Source organism: Pristis pectinata, chromosome 5 (genome assembly GCF_009764475.1).
Source record: "Pristis pectinata isolate sPriPec2 chromosome 5, sPriPec2.1.pri, whole genome shotgun sequence".
NCBI classification, from domain to species: Eukaryota; Metazoa; Chordata; class Chondrichthyes; order Rhinopristiformes; family Pristidae; genus Pristis; species Pristis pectinata.
Genome location: NC_067409.1, coordinates 67579993 through 67603150, shown reverse-complemented (window position 1 = coordinate 67603150; position 23158 = coordinate 67579993). Strand labels below are relative to the sequence as shown.

The window sequence follows — 23158 nt, the reverse complement described above, 5'->3', positions numbered from 1 at the left end:
TTAACTAATATCATGAAAGGCCTTTTTAGAATTCTATAAATAGACTCGATTAAAATTTCTGGACGGCACAATAATCTAACAGAACAGGGGTGTATCAAAAGTCTTTGAAAATGGGCCAGAACCCAAACTGTCCTGATTTTATTTGAAAAGTCTTGTGTGGGATAATATCACATCCACAGCCAAATATATGCTCTGGAGCCAAAGATGGGTACCTGCATTAGAAAAGGTAAAGTCAAAGTCAAAATTGAGTCTACTGTCATTTGCACAAATACATGTACAATGAAAAACTTACTTGCAGCAGCATCACAGGCACATAGCATCATATAAGCAGCATTCACAAGAAAAACATAAATTAAACATAAATTATGCACATTTTTTACAAGAAAGAGCACAATTTGAACAAAAAAAATCAATTTTAGTGCAGTGATCAAATGGTCATAGTTTTGCTAAACTGTAGTGATTAGGGTTGTGCCAGTTGATTCAAGAATCGAAAGAAAGTGGTAAATCCAAGGACAAGGGAATTCCATTCATAATTCATATTCCCCCAATCTTAGCAGTACACAGGCTGGAAGTGAAGTCTAGCATTCCGAGTAAGTTAAGACATTTTGGTGTAAAGTAGGGCAAGGTGGGCCTTGTGAGGGAGGGAAGGAAGCCAGTGAAATTGATTGGACCTCCAAAAAACTGGTCATTTATGAATAAAACAAATATTCACTTCCTAATCCAGGACTTCAAAAATGCAAATAAAAGATTTTTCTTGGTCAGTAATCAGTGACGTTCAACTTCCTGAGAGCTACAGAGTGAAGTTTGTGGGCTGTTTGGTGCTTCATTCAGATGGACCACAATGGCATGGGTTCCTACAGAACATTTCCCAACCCACTGGAGGGCACTATTGCATACGATTTCCTGAGCAATTGCTGGGCTTATAAATTGGGCAAATTTAACACCAGTAACAACATCAATGTGACTCCATTTCAATTTGTAAAACCAACATCAGTTTTCAAAGCTAAACAGTGCTATACACATAATGCCAAATAGACTGGTAGTTATTTATACTAATAATAGCCAGAGAATCTTAAGCTTCCTTTGTAAATTGACCATAGTCGGTGTACCAATGTGAAGATACCTGTTACTGGTTATATTTTACTACTGCAGCCAACTATTTCTCCTTCTCTGGGCAAAGGCACCTCAAAGCATAAAATGATAAAAAGCAACAATGTTCAGTTATTTTTCAATCCATGACATAAAAATAAAGGTCATGCCCAAAATAGAAAGAACCAACCTGATCTTGATATGCTGCTCCACCAAAGGCCCAAATGCAGGCAAAGACAAAATAAAGTTCATATAGTTCTCTTGGAGAATCAGGAGGCACATTTTTAGGTGTCAGTAGACAGTCCAAAAGGGAGCAAAGGGTCTAAAAGGGAATAATATAATTATAAAATCTTAGGAAAATGACGTAAATCGGCCTGAAGTTTTTCTTCACACCCCAGCACAGTTCATCAGATGAGTGCAATCATTCAGTGTGGCACACAGATTTATAGATCAGGTTAACCCTAGCCACAAGCTTTTGATCTGGTGGAGTAGATTCTTATTTTGTGTGTTGGTGTAACACGAGTGATAATGAATTGGCAGCCTATTTTAGGTCTCTCCCAGTTTTTCACAATTGCCTATTTTACAATTTCATTCAAATTTTATCCTTTTGACCCTTACCAGAAGCACTGGATAAAACCAGTGAGAGATTTAGGTGAAATTTTACCTCTTGGGTCCACCTGTAGACACACTTTTCAGAACTGAGTGAACCATGTGGTGTGACCTTGACACATGTTGCATTGACGCAATTGTTCAGTTGACAGTTCTTGCCTTCAATAAAGAATATTCTGTCGATAGCTTTTTTTCTTGTATTTGTTTATTTGAACAACAACACAAAAGAGCCTACAAATATCACAACACATGAAGACTACCCATGTGGATAGGGTACAAGAGACAGCAGCACAATAAAATGCACGCTTCAATATTCAGCAAAAGCACTGAATTCAAATTAACCATCATAGTGCCAAGGCCAATGTTTCCATGCATCTTTCCATGGACTTTACAGGGCTTTTATATGAAGGTATTTAAAACTTAAGACATTTTGCCCTGTAAAAACACCAGTATTAGACTCTGCAGGAAATTAAAGTGTTACAGACACAAAATGCAGCATTTTCAGTCCTTATACTGACACTTTCTAGTGTTGTAACAGCAGGAGATTTTCCACCCAGCCTCGAGGCATGTTGCCTAACAAGATGGATCAAATCACTGTGTGAAGAAGTAACATGACAATCACCAAATTGGAGCCTTGGAAGTTATTGAGAGGTGAATACCTGTAAATGGGGATTATGACAGCAGAACTCATTCGGCAGGTTTTATATGTGTGATATGACTGCAGTTACCTCTTGGCTACCACAAGCCAGTTAGTACATTGCAAGTGAAGGACATGACCATCTAAAATATCATTGGCCAGCCAAGTGGCAGGCCAGTTTTGTCATCAGAAAGGAGTGAATACTAGTTGGGAATTACAGCCTGTTACGGTACGCTACGGTAGTGTAGCAGTTAGCGCGACACTATTACAGCGCCAGCGATCGGGGTTTGATTCCCGTCGCTGCCTGTAAGGAGTTTGTACGTTCTCCCTTGTCTGCGTGGGTTTCCTCCGGGTGCTCCGGTTTCCTCCCACATTCCAAAGATGTACGGATAGGTTAATTGGGTTTAAAATGGGTGGCGTGGACTCGTTGGGCCAGAAGGGCCTGTTACCATGCTGTAAATAAAGTTAAAAAAAAAATAATCTTAGCATCCATTAGATTCAATAATTCTCTCTCTCAAAACAGGATCATAGGTTTCCATGGTCTCAGAAAAATATCTGTTCCCAACTAGCTGCATTTAAACTAGAATCGTAGAGTTATACAGTACAGAAGTGGGCCATTTGGCCCACTACATCCATGCCAACCTTTATGCAGACCTATAGTAATCCCATTTGCCTGAACTAGGTCCGTATCCTTCTATGCCTCGCCTATTCAAGTGCCCGTCCAAGTGGTTCTTAAACGTAGTGATTGTATCCAATTCCACCCTCATCTGTCAGTAAGTTTCAGATAGCAATTACTGCAACAAAAATTTCCAGCCATTATTTTACGTAGGTAAAAAAATGCAATGCTGCATCAACTTTTTGCAATCCATGCCAACAGCTGACACTCCTTGTGCGTATACAGATTCCATTTCCTTAGTAAAAACACTGAAAGAAATAAAACGTTATTGTAGTAAACAGATACAAAATAATATTATTTTGAGTTATCAATAGCAGCTTATAATATTATGTTATACAGGTGGACTGTTATGAAACCTTGCAACTTAAAGAGGAGGCCATGGGAGAGAGTAGAACTAATGATTACCTGTACCATGCTGTTTTCTGGTATGGGCGTGATGGTTTTTATGGAGGATCGCAGTTGTTCCAGACACAAAGGAACATACTTATCAAAGAGAATTGTCAGATTGATTTTTTCTGACTGGTAAATCCTTGCGTCGATCCAGCTGGTCACATACCTATGCATTAAAGGTAACAAACTTGTGGTTGCTACTTAGTCCAGCAAAACAGATGCTCTAATAGCCTTTAAAAGCATAAATGTCTAAAAAGGCATTCTATCTCAAAGTCAGTATTTTCAATAGCAGCAGGTTTCAAATGTTATATCAAATTAATTATTTTTCCAATGCTTGGGCTTGGGCATTGCAGTTGAATGAACAAGAGACCCAATATTTAGTCCCCCGCAAAAATCATTGTGAACTCAGCATCAGTCCCATAAGTACTGTTAAAGGACGGGCCTCTGCTATAATGATACAGTAGTACAGTGATTACATATGAGGTCTGATATAATGGTAACTTACTTCAGCCTTAATAACCATCAACTACATAGGTCCCATTCTGAAAACCTCTCTTTCAAACTCTTGTCCCTCCATCTCCTTCATTAAAACTCATCTCGTTGATACAATCATTCTTTAGCATACTATTCCATTATTGTCACTTTTTTGCCTTTGCAAAATATTTTTAATATGTTCCAAAAGTAATCTATGAAGGCCAATTACTGCACTTATTCAATTATAAAGCTTTGGAACATCCCAGAATTCTTTACTTTGTGTGAGTATTCACTCCTATAAGGTAGGAAATGAGGTACTCATTTTGAACATAGCAAGGATCCACAAACAACACTGCTAAAGTCATAAGATAATCGGCTTTTAGTGAAATTGAATGAGTGACAAATATTGCCCAGGATTCAGGAGTAGCTCATCTGCTGTCTTCAAATGGGATCCTTTTATCCAAGTGAGAAAGCAGATGAGACCTCACCTCATCTGAAAGATGGCACTTGAAACATTGCCGTATTCCCTCAGTGTCAGCTTAATTTAAGTTGAAGGCTGAACCGCAACTTTCTGATTTGTGCAGGCTGTTACTAATTAAGCCATGGCTGGCATGAGTAAATTATTTCTGCTAAAAAGGTACATTGCAAAACATTCACAGTTACTAAAACCAATAACTCACGGATTCCAGCCCAAGTCCTGAGGATTAACGTATAAAATGCCTGCTCTGGAAACAGTAGCTGGTGTTGCAGTTTTTAAATGGCTTACTTCAAACAAAAGGTGCATGGAAGGATTAAGCGGAATACGTTCACTGCTGGCAAGTGTCAGGACCTACATCCAAATATCAAAAAGGGAGTCCAATATTATTAGCACATAGAAAGCAATTTGCAGCAATAGTTAAAAGCTTATATTAAAGTTTTAAATGAATAAAAAATGAGTATTTCCATAATGCATAGGTAAGTTATCAACCAAGTGAAAAATCTGTGGAAAATCAAGGAAATTGGGACAAATGGGAACATTTCAACCCAAGATCCTTAAAGTGGAGGAAATTTAAAGTGATATCATAGGGTGCAGACAATACAGATGGATTTTTGACCTCAGCCTCTGGGTTATATTCTTTCATTATGGCTTACCTTTTTCCTGTCGAGCCCATTATTTATAGAATAAGCACACCATCTGATTTGCCTGACTACAATGCCTGAACAAAATAAGTGACATTAAAATCATACAAAGTCATTACAGGACACCAGTATAACATTCTATGGAATTCCAGATTGCTTCAACAAAGTTATTGGAAACATGAAAATTCACTGAATAACATGAAGAACGCTGTTTTATAATTAGGGCTATAATAATAAAGGCAGGCTTGAAAAATCCAGATGCTGAAAATCAAACAAAAATCAAAAATATTGGGAATCCTCAAGTGAAGCAGCATTTGTGGAGAGAGGCACTGATTAATATGACAAGTTTAAATGGCATTAAGAAGAGGAAGGGCAGGAAGAACTATAGGGCAAGTCTATGGTAGAAGAGAATGTTGGAAATGTGAGATATAAGGCTGGAATGGTTGATTCGCTGAAACTGTTGAATTGAATGTTAAATCCAAAAGGCTGTAATATGGTAAGTCAAAAGAAAAGGTGCTATTCTGTGAGTTTTGTTGGAATATTGTCCAGACCAAATACAGAAAGGTCAGAGCTAAAGTGACAGGCAAATGGAAGGTCAGTGCTATGCCCGCAGAATGAAGAGAGATGTTCTGCAAAGTTATCACTCAATCTGTGTTTGGTTTCTCCAATGTAATCACACCGTGAGTAGAAGTGAATATGAAAAACTGGAGGTATAAATAAATTGCTCCATCACTCCAAAGGTATGTTTGTATCTCCTCATGGTCAAAAGGAAGGAATTAAAAGGCTATACAATGCACTGCCTGTAGCTGCACAGAATGATACCATTGGGAAAAAAAGTGGGTAATAGGAAGAATGGACCAGAGCATCCTGAAGGCAACTGCCCCTTTGGACTGATGAAAAGGTAGGCAAGGGAAGATGTGGCTAATGATGGCATCATGTTGGAAGTTATGGATATAATCTGTTGAATGTGAAGCAGGTGGAGTGGAAGCTGTAGAAATGAGAAATGAGGGTGGGAGAAGGGTGGGGTATGTGCAGAAGTGCTGGAATTGGAACAGCAGCAGGACAAAGCCGTATCGACTGTGGTGGAGAGTTGAAGGCAAAAACCATAGAAGCACTGATATGGAAGAGGGCATCATCAGAACTGATGCAACAGAGACAGAGAAACTGAACACTGGAATGGAGTTCTTATTAGAGGCAAGGTGAAGGGAAGTGCAGTCAAGATTGCTGTTGCATTCTGAATCATGCTTGGCCAGATGCGCCAAATGAATGACCATTTCTGCTTCCTCCTTATAACCCCACCATCACAGAAGATGGCCTCTAGCCAATTTAACTCACTCCATGTGGTATCAAGAAACAGCTGAGAGCTTTAGATACAGCAGAGGCTTCAGAAGCTTACAACATTCATGCTGTAGAACTGAAGACCTGCTTTCCAAAACTAACTGTGCCTCCAACTACACTGTTCGAGTAGCTACAACACTAGCACCTACCTGACAGTGTGCAAAATTACCCAGCTGTGTCCCATTCACTAAAAGCAGGGCAAATCCACTGTGGATAATTACTGCCCCATTAGCCTGTTCTCAATTATTAGCAGTGATGGCAGTTGTCATCAACACTGCTACCAAGTGGCAGACACCAATACCCAGTTTGGGTTTTGCCAGAATGATTTGGCTCCAGATGTCATCACAGACCAAAGAGTACATTTTACATTCAAGACTGTATTTGACCAAGTGCGGTCTCAAAGCTCCCAGGTAAAACTGAAATCACACTGAAAACACTCCAATGGTTAGAGTCATATCTCAAACAAAGGAAGGTGGTTGTCAGAGATCAATCATCCCAGCCCTAGGAGACAGTGCCTGCAGGGTAGTGTTCAAGGCCCAACCAAATTCAGCAGCTTCATCAAAGACCTTCCTTCATTCATATGTCAGATGTGGAGACGTTCACCTTGAATGCACAATATTCAATTCCATTTGCAACACCTCAGTGAATGAAGCAGTCCATGCTTGCTTGCATGCATCAAGACCTAAACAGCATTCATGCACGGGCTGATAAGTGACAAGTGACACTCACATCATAAAAGAACCAGGCATTGATAGTTTCCAACAAGAGAGAATCTAACTAACCATCCTTGATATTCAAAGGTATCACTATCACCCAACCTATCACTATCCCCCAATCCCCCATTGTCAATATCCTGGCAATCACTATTGATCAGAAACTCAACTGGCCCAGCCACATAAAAGCAGATCAAAGGCTTTGACAAATGACTGTGGCAAATGACTCACCTGACACCCCAATGTCTTTTCACCACCTACAAAGTATAATTTAGAACTGAGGTGGAATACTCTCCATTTGCCTGGATAAGTATAGTGTCAACAACTCAAGAAGCTCAACACCATCAGCACAAAGCAGCCTGTTTGACTGGTACCCCATCAAACTCCTCAACTGTTCATTCTCTCCACCACCAGGACACAGAAGCTTGGCAACACTCATCTAAATCCACAATATCTACCATCAAGAGGTAAAGGGCAACATCATTACCTGCTGATTCCCCTTTCTGTCTTGGAATTATAATGCCAGTCCTTATTGCTGGAACACCCTGCACAACAGCACTGTGGGATACCTTCACTAAAAGATCAGCTGTGGTTCAAGAAAGCAGTTCAATACCACCTTTGCAAGGGTAATTAAGCACATGCAATCAATGCAGGCCTTGCTGGCCACACACAGATCCTGGAAACGAATTAAAGAAACATGCAATATCAGCACTAGTTACTATTGAAGCACTTAAAAGAAAAGTGGAGAAATAAGGGAAATAAGATAATATGAAAGCATACAAGGGAAACAATGGACTAATAGATGTGAAGTATTAGTACAGGGACATCTCCATTCCACAATTTTCAGATTCTATGAATACCAATGGTTGATGAGAGATCTGCTCAGCAAAGTTAACTTTTTACTTGGCAAGAAATTATAAAATATTTGGATAGGAGCATTTTAGAATTAAAATTACTTTGGCTTACTGAACACCACTTCCTAACACCAGCAGTAAAATAGATACAAGAAATGTCACAATAGAGAAAAGGGAATTGCAGGCTGATGGGGAAATAGCGTGGCAATTGCAGTGTTCATCAGATATGTATGTGGATTTAGGGGAAAGGGCTTTGTAAGCTGATGAAGGACAAAAGGAGCTTCTATCTAAATTAAGTCAATGGTAGCTGCTGGATAGATTTATAATATTTATGCTTGTGTCTTTGAAGAACTGAAAGAAATGTTGCATTTTTATACATGACACAAATCAAATTGTGATGAATCAGACTATACACTCGGAGACATTTGGAAATATTGTGCACTGCAGGCACATAATCTGGATGAAATAAAGATAGAGACATTGTTGATTTTAGGAATTTGAGAAAAGACAATAGCAACAACAGAAACAAATGTACAGAGAGAATGTAGACTAATTACTATATTAAAAGGTGACACACAGCAAGGAGGCATGAATCTAGGTATCAATGGAAGATCCAACTGAAATTCTGAGGATAGAATGAACAGATGAAAGTAAAAGTTGTCTTTCAAATCAATCAAGCAGAACATGGAGAGAGGCTCTTCACCTGGATCATAAAGGTAACAGGAAAATAGAAAATAGCTGATAAAGTCAGCTTTAAGTTTAGGAGTGCTCATAAGTAAACTTTTGGGGCATTGCTGTGATGCAAACTTAAAGCTGACTTTATCAGTTATTTTCTATTTTCCTGTTACTTTTATGATCCAGGTGAAGAGCCCCTCTCCATGTTCTGCCAAAAAAATCCATAATCTTGCCAAAAAGAAACTAATTCTGAGGGATCAGAACATACATTTTTAACAAAATTTTGTTCAGCACCATTAATAGTAGATCTCAAACATTAAGAAAAAAATTGCTAAGGTGGAATGATTCTGACCAATGGGACATCGGTGGGATTTAACAGAATTTTGCAAGAGAACAAACAACATGAATGCATATTCTGAAACAATTTAAACAATAGTTTCAGGTGAGCACCCAGATCAAAGGTATTGATACTTGCTTATACACTCACTGCTAAAAGGTATTATTTACCTTATTGTCATCCATAACTGTGTTTAGTGACTCAATCCACATGGGATCTATATCGCCATCCAGCACAATCCACTTTGGACCATCATGTGTTATGCTGGCTTGTTCTCTCATGATAGAAGAAAAAAGACCTAGATACAGAAAACAGAAAAAAAAATTAAAAACTGCCAATATGGATAGTTTTAATGCAAATGGCTAATAAATGTGTATATATTTTAAAAAGACATGTATTTGTGTGTTTCATGCTAGATTTTTGTATTCAAGTCTGAAGTGGTGCGAACACTCACAATGTTCTGAGGTAAGAGCTTCCAACAAGTTCATGGTTGGTACATTATCTACTGCATTCAACAAGAGCTGCTTATATTAGGGTTAAAACACAGCTGGCAAAACAGAATGATGAATGTGACCTGCGCATGCCTTACACTGACAATGAATTCTCAAAGTGTACAATGTTTCTGTCTATTGTATTGACATTTCTCACCTTGTTAAGCACAAATATTAAAAGCCAAAAGATTAAATATGTTATTCTGCTCTGAGATACTGTAGGCCTTAGTATTTTCAATGATAAAATTTTGATATTGATACATAATGTAATAGCTTATCGAACTTGCAATTCCATAATAATCCTTCCAGCAGCAAAGGTGGGAACAGCAGTTAAGGTTCTTCTCAGTGTCAAATAATCAATACAACTGTGACATAAATGCTAATAGACCAACAGTAAGATCAAGCAATATCTTTGCTCTGGATTCTGGAGAGGTCCAAGAAAATTGGAATGCCACAAATCTAATATCATTATTCACTGGGAAAATGTCATTATTGAGATAATATCAGAATATTTTAAAAAATCATAAGACCATCAAGCAGATTTCAACTTGCCACATAAAGATTCCTGCAATGGTTTAAAGTGCATAAGTTTGGGGGCAACATATTGGCATGGATCAGGGAGCAAGCAATAAACAGAAAGTAGAGAGTCAGGATAAACTAGTCATTTTTGGATTCGCCATCAGTAACTAGTGGAGTGGCACAAGGATACATACTGGGGTCCCAACTGTTTATAATCTATATTGATATCCTGGATAATTGGACCAAATGTACCATAGCCAGATTTGCTGATGACACAAAAATAGCTGAATTAGCAAGGCACAAGGAGGACACACAAAAGCTGCAAGCAGGTATAGACAGGATAAGTGAATGGGAAACAAATTATTATTTATACAGAGTGAAACTACAAAATGTTGCAGTGCAAAGGAATCAGAGGTCTGAGTATATGAAACATAAAAGGTTGCAATTTAACTGCAGTAAGAAATTAAGAAGGTTATTTGGAATGCTGGCCTTTATCACAAGGAATATGAAGTATAAAAGTAGGTAAGTTTTGATACAACTTTACAGGTGTTGGTGAGATTGTAACTGCAGTCATGCGTACAGATTTGGTCCCCCTATATTGCAATGAAGCCTGTGCAAAGAAGGTGCATTAAGTCGACTCTTGGGATGAAATGGTTGACATATAAAGAAAGATTGAACAGCCTGATCCTAAGCTCGTTGGAGTACAGAAGAATGAGTGGTAATTTTATTGAAGTACATAAGATTCTAAGAGGAACGGATAGGGTGGATGCTGATATGATGGTTTCCCTAGTAGGGGATTAAGGGGTATTATTTCTGAGCAAGGTATGCTCATTTGAGACAAAGATGGGGAGGAACAACTTATCTTATAGGATCCTGACTACCTACCCCAGAAAGCTGTGGAGGCAGATCACTGAATATATTCAAAGCAGAAGGCGAAAGGAGGAAAGTACTGTTGGGGCCATGATTAGATCAGCCTCAATCTTTCTGAATGGCAATGTAGGCACGAGAAGACGATTGGCTACTCTTGTCCCTGTTTCTAACATTCCTGTGTTTCAATTCAGAACACAGTAATATCAGCAGAACTACATTTGTTCAAGACATTACTTCAGGTGCAACAACAGAAAATGCTGGCAGTATTCAGCATCTGTGGAGAGAGAAAGATGAATGCTCTTTCACGAGAAACGGAAACATTAACAGTGTTCCTAAAAATGCTATTTCAGCATTTTCGGCTTTATTTCAGAATTTCAGTATTATCAGCTGTAGCTTCATTGGTAGCATTGTGATTAATATACTTGCCATCCTTCCACTCTCCGGTTGCAGGGTGTATGAAGCCAAACATCTCATCTGTGGTGATCGCTTTTGGGTTAAGATCATTCCATACAGATTTTTGTTTCATGTTTATATACATCCTGTATAATGTCTTCAATATCTTATACATGGAAAGAATATTAGTTTTCAAAAATGCTCATCATTAAAGTCAATCACAATTTTACAATTATTATTTGATATTCCGAATGAAACTTGATTTTGTTTAGAAGTGCATTCAAGATGACTTCATTTTAATGACATGACTGTACTGACGATTTCCCTTGTATAATCCTATGCATTATATGCACAGCAGTCCTACCCTATTAATCTCATTTACCCTTACATTCTACATATCTCTTAATAAACTTATTCCACAAGTAGCTTTCTTCCTTTTGAAAACTTACATTCTGTCCCCTGCTGCAATATTTTATTTTTTTCTAATGACACTATTGGGTTTACAATACAAAGGTAATGAAGATCCCAGAGGTCAAGGCCTCAAATATAGGTACAGCTCTCAAAAGTAGAATATAATCTTCCATTTGCATTCAGAGAAAGGAGGTGATCAGGATCACAGGGAGCCCAGTTAAGCCCGATACGGTAATAAAAAATTAAAAATGCCGAACATTCTAATACCTACAGTGCAAAAACATTACTGTCAAGTTAGAGTCTGCCTACCAGACATCTCATGAAAACTAACATTGGATCAGGGTTGGGAAATATCAGAATTAGTATTAAGGGAATAAATTTAAATTTAAAAATTGCAAAGGATATTCCTTACTGAACTACAGATATCTCACACAGTGTTCCTCACTGAGGTTCAACCAGCAAAATTGTTCCTTAACACCCTGGGGAGCATATCTGCCTGGTGTTGACCTTTTTCACTTAGCTTCTCCTCGTCTCTATTCCAGTTATTTCTCATCCTCCCAGCAGCTTGTACTGCTCTTCCTTCTCTCTGCTCATTCTTTTAGCAATACTGTATTTCAAGGAGAATGCCTTCTAATGGAACAATGCCTGGGAGCAACTGTTGTGTGTAGATGCATTGACTGGAAAAAGTCCATTAGCATCTACTATTGCAACTTACAAAATTATACAAAATTTTACACATTTGGAATATTTTCAAAAATCATTATGAATTAGCCAGCAACTAACCTCCAAGTGGTTCAAGGGCCCTTAATGTATTGTTAGTGGGAAAAAAAAGCATAAGAACACAAACAGAAGTAGACACTGGCTATTTGGCACTCATGCCAATTCTGCTGAGCTTTGCAGCAGAGAAGAAGCATTTGGTAGGAATCCATCCAGCTATGGAATTCAGCTGTGCAAGTCTGTTTCAAATGCTGGGTAGAGCAATAAACTTCAAAATAACAACACTTGAATCAAATTAAAACTGCATGTTGATTGGAGCCATGATTTGGAGAAGCATAGGCTAATTAGGGACAGTCAGCATGGTGCTGTGAGGGGAAGGTCATGCCTCACGAGCCTGATTGAACTCTTTGAGGATGTGACAAAGCACATTGATGAAGGTAGAGCAGTGGATGTGGTGTACATGGGTTTTAGTAAGGTGTTTGATAAGCTTCCTCATGGAAGGCTCATTCAGAAAGTGAGGAGGCATGGGATCCAGGGAAACTTGGCTGTGTGGATCAGAATTGACTCGCCCATAGAAGACAGAGGGTGGTGGTAGATGGAATGTATTCTGCCTGGAGGTTGGTGACCAGTAGTGTTCTAGGACCCCTGCTCTTTGTGATTTTTATAAATGATTTGGATGAGGAAGTGGAAGGGTGGTTTAGTAAGTTTGCTGATGACACAAAGGTTGGTGGTGATGTAGATAGTGTAGAAGGTTCCTGTAGAATACAACAGGACATTGATAGAATGCAGACCTGGGCTGAGAAGTGGCAGATGGAGTTCAACCCAGAAAAGTGTGAAGTGATACACTTTGGAAGATCGAATTCAAAGGCAGAATACAAGGTTAATGGCAGGACTCTTAGCAGTGTGGAGGAACAGAGGGATCTTGGGGTCCACGTCTATTGATCCCTCAAGGTTGCAGTGCAGGTCGAGGGGGTTGTTAAGAAAGCATATGGTGTGTTGGCCTTCAGTAGTCAGGGTACTGAGTTCAAGAGCCGTGAGGTAATGTTGCAGCTCTATAGAACTCTGGTTAGACCACACTTGGAGTATTGTGTTCAGTTCTGGTCGCCTCATTTTAGGATGGATGTGGAAGCATTGGAGAGGGTGCTGGATGCTGCCTGGATTGGAGAGCATGTCTTATGAGGACAGGTTGAGTGAGGTAGGGCTTTTCTTTTTGGAGAGGAGGAGGATGAGAGGTGACTTGATAGAGGTCTATAAGATGATAAAAGGCATAGATCGAGAGGACAGTCAGAGACTTTTTCCCTGGGCAAAAATGGCTAACACGAGGAGGCATAATTTTAAGGTGATTGGAAGAAGGTATAAGAGGAATGTCAGAGCTAAGTTTTTGTTTTACACAGAGAGTGGTGGGTGCGTGGAACGCACTGCCAGCAGGGGTTGTGGGGGCAGATACAAAAGGGACATTTAAGAGACTCTTAGATAGCCACATGAATGCTAGAAAAATGGAGGGCTATGTGGGAGGGAAGGGTTAGATAGATATTAGTGCAGGATAAAATATCGGCATAACATCGTGGGCCAAAGGTCCTGTACTGTGCTGTAATGTTCTATGATCGGTCTACCTTTGATGCATCCATTAGATGATCACAGCATATGTGTTAACAACCTTACTGAGGTGGGATCTGGAGGAAATTTGGAGCTCAAATAGCAACTTTAAGAACTATCTTCAGCTCTCCTTTCTATCTCCACTTGTGTATAGAAGAAAACTAGTCAAGATTTCCTGATAACACTACTCTCTCAGTTCTGGTGTTATCCTTGAAAAGCTTCTTTGCACTTTCTTCGGTGTTTCTTTTTAATCATACACTGACAATAATTATTCACAGTACTTCAAGTATAAGTTGGCTTTTCCAGGCTGTCCAGTTCTGAGAGAACATTGGAAATCTTATCTTTTAAAAAATGTTGTCCCTTTTTGTTCTCTCTGGAGGATGTAAAAGATCCTGTGGCAGTATTTCAAAGAAGTGAGAAGCTAACCCAGGTGTCCTGGCCAATATTTATCCCACAATCAACATTTCAAGAACCACAAAACCGTTAGTAAACCTTTGAATGTTTGCAACTGGTGCCACATTTTCTACAATTCAACAGCCTCATATTTCAAAAGTGCTTTGAAAGTTTCTTGAAAGATATTCCACAGATGAAATTCTTTTTCTATCTATAAAACAAAAACATTTGGTCTTCCTGCTGTTTAATGTTAACATTGGGAAAATCTATTATTTCTAAGTAACCTTGCAACTTAGCAGATGGTGTTTAGCCTACCTGACTCTTTCCTGTCCCAGCATTTCCAACTACAAAGACTGAATGACGAACAGTTAGCAACTCTTCCAGTTGAACCACCTATAATCAAAGAAACACTAACAATGATTATTTAAACTGATAGAACTGGTTAGAAGATTGATATTTTTATTTCAGAAAACACCCAGCTACATCTGGCTTTATCATTAAAGTTATGTGTTTTCATGCCTCTGTATTACAATTTAATCCATGCTCCCACATGACACCTTATATCCCATTCTCATTTGCAATGATAATTCTTTGTTCCACTTCTCTGTCAATCCTTGACACCAAATGGAAGCCTGGAAAGCTGTGAAAAGAATTTTGGGAATATGACTCTGTTTCCACTGTGTGGTGTAACTAGCCCTGAATCTCGGCACTTTGAAAACAAGTTCCAATCCTACGAAGACAAATTAACAATTTAGGTCATCGAATCATTCAGATGGGAAAATACGATGTGCACATCTCAGGCCCAAGTAAGGCTGGGGGCAACAGAGAAAAGATCTTGGCAGAGAACTTCAACACTGACTTGGGCACAGATCAGCCATCTGTCACTGCTCATTTTTCTTTTGTGCATTACTTGCAAGAAATCCCTAACAGCCCACTTTGTTACCTTATCAAAATTAAATTTCACCTGTGTTTGCCTTACACCTAAATGTGCTGTTTTTGACCTGGAATTGGGTATTGACTCCAGGTGATAAAAGTGGGATTATTGTCACCTTTCTTTGTGCCAGTACTTATGAATCAAGCCTGCACACACTGTATTTACTGAAATATGAATAAAACAGTGGAAAACTCCATTAGTCTTTGGTTCAATGAATGAGTTATTGTCAGAACAAGGAGTTATAATCTTTTTTGGTACTTTACAGATATTTCAGTATATTTATTTTTACAAATTGCCTGTTTTAAAGATTAAATGCTATTTTTAAATTAGTATTCGAACAATAACCTAAAATACAACAAGAAAATTGTGAGTCAGTACACATTCATTGCACCACAATTAAAGAACTTCATAATTTTCTGAGTACAACCTCATCCTTCCTTCCCCACCAGAAAAATAGAGATTTTATGAAAATGGAAGACTTCACACCTTGAGGATGAAGCTTTCTTCAGGCTGCAAGTTGAGTTCCAAAGTGGTTTCCCTAACCATCTGTTCAAATTCCTGGTCTCGCATTCTGGGAACATCCAAGGCAGGGAACAGATCGCCAATGAGTCCCATAAAAATGGGGATATCATCTGTCACAACCTTTGGCAAATTGAAGTCCCTTAAAGCACGCATTAACACCTTGGGGAAAAAAGATGTTAAAAAGTATGATATTATTTCTATGCCAAATTTGTAACAATATAAATAAAAGACTCTAGTTTCCTGCTGGATTTGTGCTTGAGAGTCAGGTTAAGAACTACTGAAAGTGGCTGAAACTTTTCCATCAGCTATTTGTTTGTCCATGTCATTTCAAAGAACACTCACTGAAAGAGACTGGAAGAGATGGGGCATTCACCTGAAGGTTAAGTGGGACCAGCTGCATAAATACTGCAGCTGCAAGAATTTGTTAGAGGCTAGGACATTCTGCAACAACTGGCTGGTCAGATTTCTCAAAGGTTGTCTGACTGATCCTTCTAGGCCTAAGAACAATATCTAACTTCCTCTTGAATATATTTAATGATATGACTTCAACTGCTTTCTGTGATAGAGAATTCCACCAGTTCACCATTCTCTGGGAGAAGAAATTACTCCTTCTCTGTCTTAAATGGTTTGCCCCTTATACTTAGATTAATGCCCTTGATCTCCTGGACACCCAACCATTGGGAACATATTTCCTGCATCTAATCTGTCCAGGCTTGCTAGAACTTTGTAGGTTTCAATGAGATTTCGTCACATTGTTCTAAACTCTATTTAATACAAGGTAACTGACCCAATATCAAATGTCAGTCCTGCATCCCAGGAATCAGTCTGGTGAAACTTTGCTGAACTCTCTCCATCCTTCCCCAGATAATGCCCCACCTCAACACAAGTTCTTGCAGCTGTAATATTTATGTTGTTTCTGCCATTCACTTGTGCTTAATCTGGCTCTCAAATGGAGCTCCAGCAGGAAATTTGTGGTGCCTCATACAATTGCATCCCTGATCCTATATCCCAACCTGCTTGCTGTGAACACAGTACAGGCCCTTTGGCCCACAATGTTGTGCTGACATTTTATCCTGCTCTAAGATCTATCTAACCCTTCCCTCCCACATAGCCCCCTATTTTTCTAACATTCATGTGTCTATCTAAGAGTCTCTTAAATGTCCCTAATGTATCTGCCCCCACAACCTCTGCCAGCAGTGCATTCCACGCACCCACCACTCTCTGTGTAAAAAACTTACCCTTGAATTTGCCTTCTTAAATACCTGCAGCACCTGCACGTTTGGTTGGTGCACTAAGCAACACGGTCTCGTTGCACCTCGCCCTTTCCCATTCTGCTACTATTCAGCTACTATCTACCTTCCTGTAATGTGTATTATCTGGCTTGTTGGGCTTCTTGAGTGCACTAGTTTCAAGATGCAGTACAACAACTTGCTAAGGCTTCATGAAAAGCATTTTCTGTCACTACTATGAGGAAGAGTAGGATAATAGATAGCTAGAAACTCCAGCACCAACAAAACACAGAGTGTTCTCACTTAGAGATGCATTGCCATTCCTTCATGATTGCTGGGTCAAAACTCCACAACTCACAATTGAACAGACAACTAGGCTACATCTTTTTCATTATCATCCTACTTTGAAAAGTAAAATATAAATCTTGACCAGAGCAATTTCCTTACAGAACAATAAATTAAAAATAAGTAGGTAATTAGTGCACATAGATTTAAGTTTCTTTGTTATATTTACTTAGTCAGGTAATTTCAGCCTCATTTATCTGGCAAGCTGATGTGACAGCAGCATCTGAAGCACTGGGCATAACTACATCCATCTTGGAGTTTGAATTTAATCTAATCGGAAAAATAGTCTTTAAAACTTTCAGCTAATCAAATAATTGAAATGAGATAAGGAGGTGCAGTCAGATTAAAAACACAAGTAAATTCTAAATATATAGGCAGAAAATAGTGGAAAAGTGGGAGGTAAAGCATCAAAGGTAAATAAAGGTACCTTGTATTTTCTGTGAATAATCATGCTTTGGAGAAAGTATTTAATAGTATGAACTAATAATAAATGTACATCTGGATAGGTTTAAAAAAAGTTTGTGAATAAATAAACTATGTTACTCCAAAAAGACTGCAATTTCTCTGACATTTGCTGGCTCTCTTAAAAATAGGCGAGAATGAAGGGATCCTGCATTTATTTTTAAACTTTCAATTACCTGATCTTCTGGCCTTTTCTTGTCTCCTCTCTTAAGGGAACCAGCAACAACTAAAACAGATTTCACTGCACGAAGACCCCAGTCATAATGGTCCTTAACAAGAAAAAAAATGGAAGACCTGAATTACAAACAGAACCACATTGTCTTCAATGTTCAGAGCCATTGCATATTTCCAACATTTCTGTGCAATAATGAAACAAGACTATGACTATGTTTAAAGCAGAAAAGCTTGCTCTGTGTTCAGCTAAGAAGCAAGTGCTTCTTTAAATAATAAGCTTAAGTGTATAAATCACTTCAGCAAAACCCCACACAGCTCACTAATTTACAGTAAGAGGACAAAAGCAGAAGTTTTCATGGTACTAGGATACAAATCACGAAAGGCATATCACTGAATTTTCCAAAGCACTGGAAATCACTTTTGCTGCAACTGGCAGCAATAGCTTGCATAAGTTTTGATGCAGTATATGTAATTATTGGAATTTAACACCTTCAAAATACATAGTGAGGAGAAATCATAGATTCCAGAATTCATTTATTCAGATGCCAATTGCAATAATTTTCCTTTCAAAAAATGAATGTGGGCCATACACAAGTTTTATATCACCTATTCTCTAGAATTCTATTCATCTGAAAAATCTAGAAAGAAATTTCTCCATGGAGACCTCTGTTTTATAATACAATGATGTATCTAATGAGATTAATGAATTTTTTTGCACATCATTGCTATTTAATTTTTATCTACAATGAATATAATCCTATTTTTTCTATGGATTATCAGCTTACATCTTAAATACCAGAACATGTAGGGGCATAGCAAATAATACTGGTAGACTGAGATCTTTTGTGGTTTGAGTTCTGGCTTTTAGTGCTTAAAGACAAGGATAAAATTTTGGTTCTATGTAATTAACAGAGGTGGGCGATTAGGAATAATGGAAACCCTTTCCATTTTGGAATTTTTAATCTTCATCTAATTTCTTGTTTAAATTACATGACATCACAAGTACTGACAGCTTCATTGTGGGTAATGAATTTGTGCAGATCAGAAAACATATTTTCATACATTTCATTAGTGGGCAGCATTACAAAGCAAACATATGATTATATCTGGTCAAATATTAGTATGAAATGTTGCATTTGAAAAAAATTGAAGTCTTACAAAATGTAGCATCATCAAGCTTTTAAATATCTTGATTTAACTCTCATAAGCAATTGTCAGACAGTCCATCTCCTAACACATTTCCTCAGAACTGCTGTCATCCCACCAATGAAACTTTAACAAAAGTCTGATGGAAACCACTTTTACTTGCATAGCTGGGATTTGAAGAGAAGCTCCAAGAAAATCTCTAATTTCCAATGTGCATCACTTAACATTAAAATATAGTATGACACAGAATAGTTTTCTAACTTTACTGGGTTGACATATATGAGAGAAATCCCAATGTAATTTGCACATTCGTTATTTTTGGCATTGCAGAATCAGAAAATCATCCTTCAATGTAAAATTCTCACTCAAAATCATTTCAAATATTTTATAAGCAGTGATTTTGAAAATCAGATTAGCCAAACCTGTTTTGAAAGCAGCTCTTTACAAAGTGTGTACAAGGTAATGAATTTCCTGGCCAACAATTTGGCATCTAAAAATCCTTCAGCTACCAGCATAATCTCACAAATCAGTTCGATATCAGGAACAACCATTGCACAAGGTCTAAAGAAAAAGCAAAATAACATTAACAAAATTTGACTGTAATTCCACTGCATCCATGTTAAAAACATGTAGACAAGTTTCACAAACTTATTGTGTCTTAATAAATTAACTTGTACAGGAGTCAATTAACTTTTGAATTTATACAATGCCATCCAATATATTTTAATACAGAATCAATTTCACAGCATTTAATTTGCATTGTATATTTAACATTGAGCTGTTAACATTAATATTTAATGAGCTGTTGTATTTCCTATAAAAAAGGGACATAGATGCCCTGGAGAAGGAGTAATATCTTTTTATTTTTATAATAATATTACCAGAACTGACAGCTTACAATTATTAAGGAAGAATAAAAAAGTCTCCAGCTTTTTTCCAAGACAAAATTTAGGAATAATCTGATAGAGAGCTTTCAAATTATGACAGCAAAAAAACCTTGCAAATTCTGGAAATCTACAGATAGTTACAGAAAACTCTGAAAACACTCAGGTCAGGCAGTATCTGTGAAAAGATACCCAGATAAAGGGTCTGCAACCTGAAGTGTTAACTCTGTTTCTCTTTCCATACATGTGCTTCTGGTATTATGTTTTTATTTTACATTTAATGCATTTATAGCATTCTGTAAAAGCAGTTTTCAAAATATTCACTTTCTGTGGCATTTTCATATACTCTAAGATAAATTAATTAACTTGAGCTTCATTTATATGGTATATACGCAACAAATTCAACAGGTCCTTTTTTTGTAGGTGCATCAATTAATTAGTGATATCAATTTCCATCCCAAATTCCACTATGGTATGTTTTATTCCCTACTCCTGAAACAAACAAACCATATCACCATTCAGCTCAAATCCATTTGATCAAACTCACAAGTTCAAAATTTGTGCATCAATAACATTTACCTGCCAGCTAATAAATAAAGCCTTCATTTGAATCTAGCCAGTAAACTCTGGTGATGAGCAAGTAACAGTATTGAAGTTTACATGCTGTGGAAGATCTGCTAATTGAACAGTCACCATGTTAGGCCACGGTGTCACATCAGAGGGATGGGAGCCCAGGGGAAAAGAAGGAGCAGGCACCAAGTGGCAATGGGCTAAGGTGCTTGCAGAAATGCAGATGATAATTTTCTGACATCACAAAACTAAAAATTCCTTGATGTGTATTTTGGTAGCCCCCAGCAGTCCCACCAAGGATCACTGATTAAGTGACTCACCCAAATTGAACTTCAAGATTGTGCTCGGAAGCTGCAATTGTTAGTTATTCATCCATTTATGGGGCGTCCTGATAATTAAATCACTGCTCAATGGGTGTCCAACGGTATAGCCGAGATCCTATCTGGATTCTCAACTATCCACAATCTAGCTTTCCAGTGAGAAATAAGCAGATGACAGCCAAATAATGGTCAAATTTATTTCATATGAAAGCTTTGTGGTCAGAATACTGAGAAGATAACCCACAGTATCTGCCAATCATACTCAATATGTAATTTTCAACAGTGTTGCTCAACTGGGTAACATCTATCCTGATGAAATGAAAATGTGGCTGAATGGCTGTTGTGATATTGCTTAAAGTCAAAATTACCTCCAAACATAGAACATTACAGCACAGTATAGGCCCTTCGGCCCACAATGTTGTGCTGACATTTTATCCTGCTCTAAGATCTATCTAACCCTTCCCTCCCACATAGCCCTCCATTTCTCTATCATTCATGTGTCTATCTAAGAGTCTCTTAAATGTCTCTAATATATCTGCCCCCACAACCTCTGCCAGCAGTGCATCCCACACACCCACCACTCTCTGTGTAAAAAACTTACCCCTGACATCCCCTTTATATCTTCCTCCAATCACCTTAAAATTATGTCCCCTTGTGTTAGCCATTGTCGCCCAGGGGAAAAGTCTCTGACTGTCCACTCAATCTATGCCTCTTATCATCTTGTCACCACTATCAAGTCACCTCTCATCCTCCTCTCCAAAGGCAAAAGCCCTAGCTCACTCAACCTATCCTCATGTCATACTCTCCAATTCAGGCAGCATCATGGTAAATCTCCTCTGCACCCTCTCTGAAGCTTCCACATCTTTCCTATAATGAGGCAACCAGAACTGAACACAATACTCCAAGTGTGGTCTAACCAGAGTTCTATAGTGCTGCAATATCACCTCGCAGCTCTTGAACTCAATACCCTGACAAATGAAGGCCAACACTCCATACGTCTTCTTAACAACCCTATCGACCTGCATGGCAACCTTGAGGGATCTATGGACGTGGACCCCAAGATCCCTCTGTTCCTCCACACTGCTAAGAGTCCTGCCATTAACCTTGTATCCTGCCTTCAAATTTGATCTCCCAAAGTGTATCACTTCACACTTTTCCGGATCGAACTCCACCTGCCACTTCTCAGCCCAGGTCTGCATCCTATCAATGTCCTCTTGTAATCTACAGCAACCTTCTACACTATCCACAACACCACCAATCTTTTTATCATCAGCAAACTCATTAACCCACCCTTCCACATCCTCATCCAAGTCATTTATAAAAATCACAAAGAGAAGGGATCCCATAACAGATCCCCACAGAACATCACTGGTCACCGACCTCCAGGCAAAATATGCTCCATCTACCTCCGCCCTCTGTCTTCTATGAGCAAGCCTATTCTGAATCCACACAGCCAAGTTTCTCTGGATCCCATGCCTCATGACACTTTCAAAAAAGTATAGAACCATAGAACCATACAGCACAAAACAGGCCCTTCGGCCCACCATGTTGTGCCGTCCATCAAACCACCCTCACACTACCTAACCCTTTCCTCCCACATATCCCTCTATCTCACATTCCTCCACATGCCTATCCAACAAGCTCTTGAACCTGTCCAATGTATCTGCCTCCACCACCACCCCAGGCAGTGCATTCCATGCACCAACCACTCTCTGGGTGAAAAACCTCCCCCTGACATCTCCCCTGAACCTCCCACCCATAACCTTAAAGCCATGCCCTCTTGTCTTGAGCATTGGTGCCCTGGGAAGGAGGCGCTGACTGTCTATCTATTCCTCTCAATATTTTATATACCTCTATCATGTCTCCTCTCATCCTCCTCCTTTCCAGTGAATAAAGCCCTAGCACCTTAAGCCTCTCCTCATATTCAATACGCTCTAATCCAGGCAGCATCCTGGTAAATCTCCTCTGCACCCTCTCCAACGCCTCCACATCCTTCCTATAATGAGGCGACCAGAACTGAACACAGTACTCTAAGTGTGGTCTAACTAGAGTTTTGTAAAGCTGCATCATCACCTCGCGGCTCTTAAACTCAATCCTGCGACTTAGGAAAGCCAACATCCCATTGGCCTTCTTAACTGCTCTTTCCACCTGTGAGGCAACTTTCAATGAACTGTGAATATGAACCCCCAGATCCCTCTGCTCCTCCACACTGCCAAGTACCTTGCCATTTACCCAGTACTCTGCCATGGAGTTTGTCCTTCCAAAGTGTAC

General features: G+C 38.7%; 1 protein-coding gene across 1 annotated transcript in view; it reads right to left on the bottom strand.

Annotated features, from left to right (window-relative positions):
- LOC127570973 (dynein axonemal heavy chain 11-like) overlaps window positions 1-23158 on the bottom strand; it is a 395392-nt gene that overhangs the window by 200193 nt on the left and 172041 nt on the right. Inside the window, exons 37-45 of the mRNA XM_052016942.1 lie at window positions 19536-19674; window positions 17970-18062; window positions 15722-15916; window positions 14617-14694; window positions 11218-11350; window positions 9082-9209; window positions 4556-4704; window positions 3417-3567; window positions 1280-1411 (exon numbers count right to left, since the gene is read on the bottom strand). Coding sequence (XP_051872902.1) covers window positions 1280-1411; window positions 3417-3567; window positions 4556-4704; window positions 9082-9209; window positions 11218-11350; window positions 14617-14694; window positions 15722-15916; window positions 17970-18062; window positions 19536-19674 — 1198 coding nt within the window. The remainder of the gene's footprint in view (window positions 1-1279; window positions 1412-3416; window positions 3568-4555; window positions 4705-9081; window positions 9210-11217; window positions 11351-14616; window positions 14695-15721; window positions 15917-17969; window positions 18063-19535; window positions 19675-23158) is intronic.